The sequence below is a fragment of the Oxyura jamaicensis genome, chromosome 11 (assembly GCF_011077185.1).
Source record: "Oxyura jamaicensis isolate SHBP4307 breed ruddy duck chromosome 11, BPBGC_Ojam_1.0, whole genome shotgun sequence".
Lineage (NCBI taxonomy): Eukaryota > Metazoa > Chordata > Aves > Anseriformes > Anatidae > Oxyura > Oxyura jamaicensis.
In genome coordinates, this window is record NC_048903.1 from 755,901 (window position 1) to 767,474 (window position 11,574).

Here is an 11,574-nt window from a genome sequence, read left to right on the forward strand (position 1 = left end):
GAAGAACGTGCTCTGCTCCCTGCCCTGTTTAGGGAGGCCAGCAGAGGCACCTTGGTTAGGTTACCACCAGTGGGACTTAAAGCGCTACCAGAGCTGTCTGCCTGTGTCCTGTCCCTGAGGGTCAGTACTTCAGGAAGCCATCCTTCTACAGCTGGGTGCTTGTAACCCTTTACTGCAATTGCAGCTGTCATTCACGTAGCTTCTTATGTATTTCTTGGTTCCTTCATATGGATAGGCCATTTCTCATACACTGAGAAACCAGAAGCATTTATTAACCCCTGATGAAGTTGTTACTTTTCAATTCCAGGCTTGCTGTTTTTTTTTTTCAATTTCCTTATTCTCTGAGATGGTAAAATACTTCTCAAAGGAATTGTTTAATAGTGAATTAATGAGCTTTTCTAAAGAAAAGAAGTTGTCATAGATGTTTGTCAAGTACTATTATTTTTTAAATGTTTTCAGTGCCAGGTTCTGGGTGGCAAGGAGGAAACAAAGCAGCTGGAGATGGGCTTAGCAGTTGTAGCCAGTGGATGTAGGCAAATGAAAGCTTTAAGTTTGCAGCATGAGAAAATTACTCGATAAAACAAACTGATCTCAGCTTTTTAATTTCTGCTGAAGGTAGTGAATCTGGCAAGTTTTGCCAGTGATAGCACTGTGAAGATATCCTACCCCAGGTTATCCACGTGATGCTGCTGTTTGCTAAATCTTTGCGAGCTTTGTCAAGTAGCTTGACATTTGGTAGCCTTACCTTTAAAAGAAAAAAGAGGAAATGTTGGTTCTCTCTCATGTATTCCTAAAGAGCTCAACGCAAGATTAAGCTTTTGTATGACTCTTATGCTTAAACAAATCTGTCCCTGTTAATCTTCTAGATTTCTGTGGACAATTAGCAACAGAAATGGGTGAGCTAGCAACCTTGCTTGGGTGCGTGTGACCCTCCCTGCAGCTTTTTCACTACCTCTGTATCACTTCCCAGTTGCGAGGGTTTTTTGGGTTCTAGTGCCACACTGTGTGGAGAAGAAGAACTGGCATCCTTTTAAACTGAGGGGGAGACGCATGCACCAGGTTCACGTTCTGGATTTGTTGCGTATAGAGGAGTACTGTCGGTAAGCCAAGGAGGCTGAGAGCAACTGGGAGTAGTGGTAGAAGCAGTTGGTGTTAGTCAACTGTAAATCTTACTGTAAGAGCAGTGCTAGGAACATCTATACTTAATGCTTTGTGTTGCATTCGTGGCATGTTCATCTCTTATCAGTGAAGCCCTACTGGAACAAATGCAAAAGCTCACCTGTTTATCTGCATTATCTCTGTGTCTGCTGGGAGGCTTTTTGAAAGAAAGCTTGGATATTTTTGTGATGGGGAAAGAAGAATTGCTCCAAGTGCTCCTGCACATTTCTGTGTCTACTAATGTCCTTAAAAAAATTAAAACAACATGCATGTTGGCAAACAAGAAAAAAATGCACTATTGGATGTACACTTTCTTCTTTAAATCCTTTTCTTGCTTTAGGTGGCAGAAGCACTGCATGACTGGGGGCTGCTAGGTGAAGTTTTTGCTTATTCCTCCCTTTAAGTCTCAAAAGTTTGAGGTATGCAGGAGAAACATCAAGGTTCCTATGTTTTAACACAGTTTTATTTCCACTGCCATATCCATTTTAGTAAGTATCTAATCCGTCAGTGTCAAAGCCGTGACAGTTTTGGAGTGGGATGTGTATGTGGATTGACTTGAGTTCAGCCTGAATGTTATGCTTTTTTTTGCTTGCACCGGTACAACTGCAGAGGCTTTCATTACTTTATGATGGCCAAAAATATATTGACAGCTAGCTCTTGGCTTCATTGTTCCTATTGATTTTTGATTCTTTTTCTCAAGTGAACTGAAAAGTAGATTTAACGCCCCAATATACAATTTCTCTGAATGTCCCACAGTTCTTAATGACTGGGCTTTGTTTGGCAACAAATAAACGCTTGCTGTTACTTGGTCCATGAAGCTTGATGCAGTTCAGGGTTTGTTTTAGAGGCAGTTGAGAGGCAGGCAAATGTTGTTTTGTGCCTGTAGCTTTATAATAAATAACCCAGCTAGAAAAACATGCAATGGCATTAGCAGCCCTAATATGTAAACAACTGTCTCTGGGTTTGTGCTGTCTGCATTGACATCCACAGCAAGTTGTCTTTAGTGCTTTTATGACTAAGATGAATGTTACTGTGGGAATGCGTTAATTGAATGCTGTGTCTCTCAATCTCTGTTACTGCGAGTTTCGTCAGCTGTGCTGTACTGGAAGTGTTCTGCAATCATATTTCTGAAAGTTAAGATTTTGAACTTTGAAGGTGGATGCTGTGCTGGGTGACTGCGAGGCTTTGGCGAGGGGGCCCTGGGTGGCAAAATGTTGTGCTGTAACTTGGCTGAGACTTTCTCCTGTGCAGCAGTCAGCAGGGCTAGCTGGAATTAAATTACCTCCAAGCAACATTTTGATTTCTGTCTTTGGAATAAGCTGCCCCATCATATTTCTGCTTGTTTCAGTTTTTTAGATAAGCAGCTCGTTAACCTATTGGAATAATCTTACATCTGTGTTTTGGCATGCCAACTTTTTTATCTGGTTGGTTGGATTGTGACAGTGCGTTAACCCGGTTAGTGATGCCGTGTCTCATCTGAATCATTAGTCTGTTGAGGGAGCAGGTATGTGAGGGTTTGGTTGAGCTATGGTGTGGGAATTGTGCTAGTTGTTGATTTCAGATGTTCTAAGTGGTCGCTCCTCCTTCTGGAAGTCTTTCCCTTGCAGTTATTTTCAGTCTTGAGTCTTCTATAACATCTACTGTTAGCCTGCTTCTTCGTTTTCCTTTTTAGATTCAGTCATTCTGGAACTAAGTTATTGATAAAAGGTAGGGTAACTCTTAGGAAGAAGGATGAAGATAAAAGCCAGAAACAAAAGTTTGGGAGATTGGTGAGATAAAATATGTTCAGCAATTACTATTCCCAGTGTCCTGCTATAATGTCCTTAGTGATAGCAAGGTCCACGTTCTCTGAAATACTAGAAACTGTCTGAGAATTTGGCCTGGGAGGAATGTAACTTTTAGGAGCAAAAATACTTGAAGGTAAAGATTGAGAAGTGAAGTTGGACGGGCAGTGCAAAGGTAGAGCCTCTCCAGAGGACTGGTCCGGTAGGGGAGAGCCCACACCTTTTGCCTCCACTCCCCTCGAGTTCGGAGGCCATCCCGTGCATCCTCATGCATGCATTGCAGGAGGATTTTAATCTGAAGAATCACACTTTCTTGGGAACAAACCTGGGCAGCTGGACACGATTTCTGAGCTGGCCAAGACTCGCTGAGATCAACTGAGACACCTTCTGTACATTTGTGGCTTTCTTTTTTTATTTTTTTTGTGGTACGTTGCCAACATGGCCTGGATCGTTGATAGTTCTCTGTAAGATACTGTAGCACTTCCCCTGGTGACAAGAACCTGGCTTAAAAATGCAGCCATTTTTCAGATTTAATTTATTTTTACCGCAAGGAACAGAGCATATCTCATAGCACAGAATAGGCAGGAGTAAATCCTCGTTTGTCTGCTGAATTATCTTGGTTATGAGCCAGGGCTGAGACCCTCCTGGTAGTGCTGCTGCCGTGCGGCTGGCTCACCGCTGGAGGACATCGTTTCAGTGCCGGGTAGCTCCGGGTGAGAGATCCTTGTCCCTAGGATAGGAGAAGGGGCAGGGGTGGCTTGGTTTCTGTGCTGAGTGGCTGTGAGTCCTTCCATCTGTGTTGCGCGTGTGCACATCCTCCCGTTGCGAGTGCCCTTTGAACAACGTTTTGCTTGCAGACTTACCTGGTCTCAGCACCAGCCTGAGTGACCGCGGCGTACTCCTGGAACTGGCAAACCTTCCTGCCAGCATAAGCCGTGTGCTGAAATCTTTAGAAGATAGGAACTTGTTCCTTGGTGGGCACAAGGACATCCTGGCGTGCAGTCTGAGAGGTGATGCCTTGCGCTGGAGCTCCTGCGGGCTCCTCCAGCTTGCCATGAGCCTGTTGGTGACTCGCAGGGTTTTTGCCAGCTTCAGCAATGGGTCTGATGGGAGCTCCTATCTGAGAGCCCCCCTGAACTGCCCAGCGCTGCTGGCCTCTGCTTTTTTTCCACTAAAAGGTATCAAGACAGAATTGCCTTAGCTCTGCATGGGCTTTCAGCATTTTTTGGCCTTACCTGAAATCCTTTGCTAAGTCCCACCCCACCGCAGCCATTTATCAAGTTATTCTGTTTAGCTCCATCCTTCCTTTCCTTGAGACTTTTGGTCACCTGAAGAGGCTTCTCCTTCTCTCTCCCTACAAATACTTGAGATAATTGAAAGACAATTTGCTCTGATTGTTTCACAGCTGCTCTAGGCCAAAGAGCAAATCTCTGTCCTGATCTCCTGCTGGCTGGTGTTAAGTACTTGCATCATCTTGGGTACTTCAGCTGTTAGTCCATATGGATGTGCTCTGACTTGAAATGCTGAGGGGTGCTAAAGAAAGGAGAGGCAGGATCCCCGCAGGGAGCCCGCACGAAGCCATATGCCGGTATTTCTGGGTATCTGGTGCCCCCTGGAGACTGCTGCTGCCCGAAGAAATGCAACCAGTATCGGGACCACACGTAAATAGATGACCCTAGCCTGAACAGGCTGACGAACAGTAGGAACTGTGTTCTCCCAGCAGAAGTGGAGAATACTAGAAAAGCCAGTCAAGTAGAAGCAAGGACCCTCTAAAAATAATGTATCTTGTAGCTCTTAACAGCTAATGAGGACTGAAAGCTGCGTTTCGTGTTCGTTTATATGTACCCGTGTATCTCCAAAATAAGTATCCAAGATTCTGTGTAGATACTTGAGACTAGTGTGATAATGAGGCTTAACTGCTGAGCTGCAAAGCCAGGTTGAAGAGGTCTGGTCTTGAAAGGTCGGGTGATATAATAGGGAAATGTGGAAGTCATAAAATCTGGGATTGGGATTGGAATTTTATCACAAGTCCATGGGGGAACTTCTGTTTATTTTATTTTATTTTTGAGAAAAAGACAGCTGTTTAATGATGGTTTGAAGCAACCTTCCTACAGAATCAGAGTACAGGAATTGCATATTTCCTGCCAAACGCTGAGAAGAGTGCTGGATGGCTCGGGGTGGAAGAAGAGCATAAAATGCTGCGCTTGCGTGTGGCTGTGTTCAGAATTACAGCTAAGGCCTTCCCAAACAGCTTCAGCACTGTTGTGTGCTTCGGGCTGTGCGGATAAAATTAACCCGGTTCTCATGAGAAGGCTCAGAGTCCCCCAGCTCTGAGGGCAGATTGCTTACACCGAAGTGAAGCTGTTCTGAGCCCTGCTGCTGCTCGTTCAGCCGGAGGAGGGCACTGTGCTCTCAGGCCAGGCGGCGCCCAGGGGTGGGAGCAGGATCTGAACGTCAGGCTGCTTACAGTATGCTTGAATAACTTGGTTATGTCTTTTTATTATTTTTGTTTTGATAGCGGTCAAGTGTGCAGAGAAATTTAAACATATAGGAAATGGTTCCCCTCAAACAACTACGAATATATACAGTAACTTTGAAGACTTAAGTTCTTGCACTTGATTTTTAGTGCTTTTTCTCCCTGAAAAAACTCTGTAGTTCTCAAACATAATCGTTTAAATAGACAGTTTTTTGCTTGTGACGGTATTTTTTTTGCCTTTGATATTTATAGCCAGTGACAGATATTGCTAAATGAATTACTAAAGAAGCTCAGTAAAGAGTAATATTACTTTGTCTTGCCTGTAGGATTTGCAGCCTTTGAGAAATGGGAATGTGTATGTTACTTCACCTCTCCTCTTGGTTTTCCTTCCTTTCCAAGGAACTGGTAGAGTCGTCTCACTTCTGAGAGCGTTCTGAGACTGACTTGGTTTACAGTGACAGGAGGCTAGCAGAGACTAATCCTTAATTCTCGGTTTCTGTTTGCATAGAATTGCAATATGTTGCAGCTGTTGCAGTGCTTGTTTTCTGTTAGGCCCCTTGTCCCTCTGTGGGCTTTGTGCAATTGTTAAAATACCTTGGATGATGTGCAGCATTCATTTTTTTCTTTGTTTTTACAGCAAGAAGGTGAAATGGAAGGTGAGGCAGTTGAAGCTATTGTGGAGGAATCAGAAACTTTTATTAAGGGGAAAGAGAGAAAAACCTATCAGAGGCGCCGTGAAGGGGGACAGGAGGACGATGCTTGCCATATACCACCAAACCAAGCAGATGGAGGTGAAGTAGTGCAGGATGTCAACAGCGGTGTGCAGATGGTGATGATGGAACAGCTGGACCCAACTCTTCTTCAGATGAAGACTGAAGTAATGGAAGGTGCGGTGCCTCAGGAGACGGAGGCCACGGTGGATGACACGCAGATCATAACACTTCAGGTTGTTAATATGGAAGAGCAACCTATAAACCTCGGTGAGCTTCAGCTGGTCCAAGTACCTGTTCCAGTGACTGTACCTGTTGCCACCACATCTGTGGAAGAACTTCAGGGAGCTTACGAAAATGAGGTTTCCAAAGGAGGCCTGCAAGAAGGAGAGCCCATGATCTGTCACACCCTGCCTTTACCGGAAGGCTTCCAAGTAGTGAAAGTGGGTGCAAATGGTGAGGTGGAGACACTGGAACAAGGTGAACTTCAGCCACAAGAAGATCCCAATTGGCAAAAAGATCCAGACTATCAGCCACCAGCCAAAAAAACAAAGAAAAACAAAAAGAGTAAGCTTCGTTACACTGAGGAAGGCAAAGATGTGGATGTCTCTGTGTATGACTTCGAAGAGGAACAACAGGAGGGCTTATTGTCTGAGGTCAATGCAGAAAAGGTGGTGGGCAACATGAAGCCACCTAAACCAACAAAAATTAAAAAGAAAGGTAAGCTTGTCATTTGCACGTGGATTTTGAGAATGTGTTTGTTAGGAGGGGGCCTTGCAGTATGGCTGCAGGGACCGGGTAGATGCAAGTGGGAGTAAAAGAGACGTGTCCAGTGTCGCTTGCTGCGTTACAGAAGAGTACTCAGCTCTACTCTTTTGTGGGTAAGCCTCCTGTCATGCATATAGGCTACAGAGGAGTTCATTTGCCTTGGTTTGATGATACGGCATTTGTATTCCCATATAGCTACAGTTGGAAGGATTCTGCGTTTTGCTGTAATACGTGTTTGAGTTTAAGTACGCGTTTTTCATCGGTACCAGTATAATAAGCTTTGTTTTTTCTAACCAAGTGTTGAGTAGGGTAAATGGTGTAAAATACAGCATTATGTACATCTGACTTTTCCTTTCTGGAAACTTGAAACTGTAAATTAAGGAGCCCTTTTTAAAGTGGAGTAGGAACATTGAGTACTGGCATACTAATGAAAATTCAAGCCAAGCTAGTCATTGCCTGTGTTCCTAAGGATATGCTGTTAGATTTAATGGTACAAGATTGTTCCTCATAGCAGCTAAACCTACAGGAATCTTTCCTTTTCTTTCCTTTTCATTGCTGTTCTCTAACATTATGTGGAAGACCACAGTACTGTTGAGAGTAAAGATTATTTCCTTCATGGCTAGGTGTAAAGAAGACATTCCAGTGCGAACTGTGCAGTTACACTTGTCCTCGTCGTTCCAACTTGGACCGCCATATGAAAAGCCACACTGATGAAAGACCACATAAGTGCCATCTCTGTGGCAGGGCTTTCCGGACAGTCACGTTACTGAGGAACCACCTCAACACTCACACAGGTACTCTTGCTTTTGTGGAAGTTGTTTTTGGAGGATCTGCTTTGCCTTTAGGGCAAAGGCAAGGTGATCTATCTTGAATCTGTCCCTTTCCTGTTATGGAACAATCTAAAGAAGAAACTGTGCAAGGCTGCTGTCCATTTCTCATATGCATGCTGTTATTCTCTGCCTGGCCAGGTCAGGTGCAGAGCTCATCCTGTACATAGGTCAAGCCCAGGACTGGTTTTCTGAAATTACCTTAAGCTGCAGAAAATGTTCCAGTTGTCTTGGTCATTAGTAGTTGCGTTCTACGCTTCGTGTGGCTGGTGCTTCTTGCAGAAAAGTAAGATGAGGAAACAGGCTGGAGATAAACATAAGGGAGCTGAAAACAGAAGGGGGGTGTTTATAAAAGGACCAACTTAGTGGTAGGGTCTGTAGCATCTGTAGCACAGTTCCGTTGATCCTTTTTTAAGCTTCTAGTATAAAACAGGTAATTAAACTGAGGTGAAACTTAGTGTCTTGTGATGTTTCTGCCAAAAAAAAAGTAGTCTTGTTTTCTCTTCATATCAATACTCGTATTACATCTAGCTGGGTGGTTTGAGATTTGTGAGTAACCGAGAGGTATTGTGAGTGTCCCGTATCTTCTTTTGTCACTAAATCTGAATGTCATCATCTTCCTGTTTTGCTGCAACTGCTCAGGTACTCGCCCTCACAAGTGCCCAGACTGCGACATGGCCTTTGTGACCAGTGGAGAGTTGGTTCGGCATCGCCGCTACAAACATACCCATGAGAAACCATTCAAATGTTCAATGTGCGATTATGCTAGTGTGGAGGTATGTTAGCTAATTGTTACAGTACTGAATATTCGCTTGTATAGTTCAAGGCTTGTTCACCATCTGCTACAAGCTCTGCTCCTAGGCATTTCCTCCTTGGCCATTTAAAAAAAAAACTCTAAGCAAAAAAAATCAGGTCTGTTCTTGGAAACAAACGGTGGGTTTTCCTCAGTTGATGAGAAACTAGTTTGAGAGCACTGAGAGCACACTGAGATCCTAGATGACTTCCATTTCCTTTGTTGGTGACAATAGTTATTGCTTTTGCTTTTTTTTAATTGGTCTTAGAGGTGATGAAAGGAACTGTAGTGTGTTCCATGTTGAAGGAGGCAGCCATCTCCTGAGTAGGAGGTACTCTTTCAGACAGTTTTAGAAATGTGCATTCTACACGTTATCTGTTTATGCTTTTAAGGTGACTGTAGCCAAAATTAATGGCCCGTTGTCTCAATATTACTGAAAATCACCTTTGCTGCTATCTGCTGGTTGTTGAATTTGCTCCAGTAAACAAGGCTTGTTTGAATGCTCTCCCCGATGCAGTGCTGTTACTGATGCTACTGAGAAACTTTTATGTTGTAACAGAAATTGTACAGCATGATGGGGATAAGAAACTCCGGCAAGATAGGAGCAACATGACTTTAACATACGGAACGTGTGCAGTGGAAGAAGGGTACAGTGGGAAACGTTGAGCAAGGGATTGTGTTCATCTCCCTGAGCTGTGACTGCAGTGCTGTAATTCTGGGCCCTGTGGTTTCGAGTGCTGAGTAAACTGCATTTGCAATGATTTTTCATAGTATGCGTTAAAGAATGACCAAATTAGTCTTAATGTGAGCTTGTGCTGCCTTCTGTAGACAATGGTTGCTGATTATGCAGCATGCTCCTACTTGAACAGAAAATTCCTTATGCTGTTTCTTTTTTAACCTGGGTTCACGCCTTCTAGATAAAAGCAGGAGAGTAAAAGAATTAAGTCACCCTGTTGATTGTAGGTCTAGACTTCAGCTCTTCTTAGCATGAATTTATCTTCTATCTCAAACTAATTGGAAAACACTCAAGAAAGCACCCCATGGAGAAAAATGTATGGTGCGGGGGGACACTACACTCTTCCCCCACCATCCAATATTCTCCTTAGGTGCTTTGGTTTCCCAGAACATTTTCTTGTTTCCCTCCAGGGTAGTTTCAAATTTTAGCATGTCCTCAAACACTGACATTGTTGGTATCAGCAAGGAGCACAAGACTGTAAATGAAGCTGTGCTGCATGTGGGAAGGGCAGGGCTTGGGAATGAGGTTGGCAGGTGAAGTACAGTGGGAGAGAGGGAGCGGTTATGCACAGCATGAGAAGAGTATCGAAACACACTTGCTTACGTTTGTTTTAGTGACAAGGTGAAATGAAAATCTGTTTCCTGACTTGTACTTTTGGAAGTCTGACCTGCTCATCTATGCTAACTTCAGTCTTATTCTTGGCTTTCAGGTTAGCAAGTTGAAACGCCACATTCGTTCTCACACTGGGGAGCGTCCGTTCCAGTGCAGCTTGTGCAGCTATGCCAGCAGGGATACTTACAAACTGAAGAGGCACATGAGGACCCACTCTGGTATTGTTCACGTGTTTTTTTTAGTGTGTGTTTCAGTGTCAGATTGCTGAGACTGTGTAATGTGTGGTGACACTCTTAAATGAAAAAATACTTTCTATTTAATATAAAACCTTTATAAAGTCTGTAGCTGAAGAGTATGCACCATAGTTTATAAGCGCTTTAAATAAAATTCATAAAATGTTAGTAACTGCTACACTGAGAAGTGAGCTTGGAGGATTCAGATTTCCAGTTTCAATGTAAGGTGTTAAAATATGTCCCCTTCTAGTATGAAAAGATATTTCTTCTATTTTTAGTGTTCCAGCTAAAGATTAGAGCCATTTTCAGTTTCATAATTGTGTAGTTATAAAAACATCTCATGTTTGTAGTTCATAAAGGCCCTGATTTTTTTCTTCAATAGAAATAGCACTTTTTTAGCACAGAATGTTACTGGAATACCAGGTTGATGATAACCCTAAACCTGAAGGGGGAAGAACTGCCCTTGCGAGTACATAAGTATTCAGAAACCTTACCCCCCCCCAAAAAAAATCTGATGCTACTTGTTTTATTTCTGGCAGTCAGCAGGTCTTCCAGGTATTTCCTCAGGGTATTAATTTAACTGATTTGCTTGAAGAGTGGACTCGTTTCTTTATAGAAAGATGCATAAAAGAACTAAAGCTCTCAAAGAGACATTGAGATCTATCTGTAGCTACTATTTCTATCTTCTAGCTGTCTGTTGAGAGTTTCTGAGAGGTTTGGGGCTCCTTGGTTAGATTTTTTTAATAAAAGTACTTGTGCTATTTTTTTCTTTCTGTACTGAAGGAGAGAAGCCATATGAATGTTACATCTGCCATGCTCGCTTCACTCAAAGTGGTACCATGAAGATGCACATTTTGCAGAAGCACACAGAGAACGTGGCCAAATTTCACTGTCCTCACTGTGATACCGTTATAGCGAGAAAGAGTGACTTGGGTATGTATCTCTGAAAAGTGGTCGTTTGGTGAAAATACTACAAAAGGCTTTCCCAAAATTAGAGTTCAGACAGCAGTTGGCTTACTTGCTTTTAACCTAATAGTTCTGATAACTACAAAATGAAGCACAGACTTAAATGTGTGGCTTGTAATACACACTTAGCTTACCATAACTGCTGCAGACTGAGAACGTTCTGTTTCTTTTCATTACTTGAAAGCGTAGGATGCTTTCCAATGTACAAGGCAAGTTACTATTTTCAGGACTATAGATGTGAGGCATTTATTGAATTTGGACTAATATTACAACTACGTGTGGGTTAGGTCTGAGAAACCAAAAAGTCAATTGGCTTGACCTCCTCCACGCTGGAGGCCATTACATTTCATCCATATACATCTGACTGAGCTAAAAGGCTTGAATTTGAATAAATACTTTCATTTTCCAGGAAGTGGAGCTGTGTGCCACAGACAGAATAGGAGACAGAGTTGCCACAAAAGCCCTGAGTCCTTGCAGTAGCAGAGTGTTGATCTAGTGAGCAGTGATTCCA

The 11,574-nt window shown here is 43.0% G+C and overlaps 1 protein-coding gene and 1 long non-coding RNA gene across 4 annotated transcripts in view; both read left to right on the plus strand.

Moving 5' to 3' along the window:
- CTCF (CCCTC-binding factor) overlaps nt 1–11,574 on the plus strand; it is a 29,424-nt gene that overhangs the window by 11,307 nt on the left and 6,543 nt on the right. For all 3 annotated transcript variants that reach the window (XM_035336586.1, XM_035336589.1, XM_035336588.1), the window contains 5 exons: nt 6,056–6,848; nt 7,520–7,690; nt 8,366–8,499; nt 9,962–10,082; nt 10,881–11,030. In XM_035336586.1, the coding sequence (XP_035192477.1) occupies nt 6,056–6,848; nt 7,520–7,690; nt 8,366–8,499; nt 9,962–10,082; nt 10,881–11,030 (1,369 nt within the window). The remainder of the gene's footprint in view (nt 1–6,055; nt 6,849–7,519; nt 7,691–8,365; nt 8,500–9,961; nt 10,083–10,880; nt 11,031–11,574) is intronic.
- LOC118172594 lies at nt 2,766–4,692 on the plus strand. The gene is made up of 2 exons (XR_004753764.1): nt 2,766–3,747; nt 3,991–4,692. It is a non-coding gene; the product is annotated as an uncharacterized LOC118172594 (long non-coding RNA).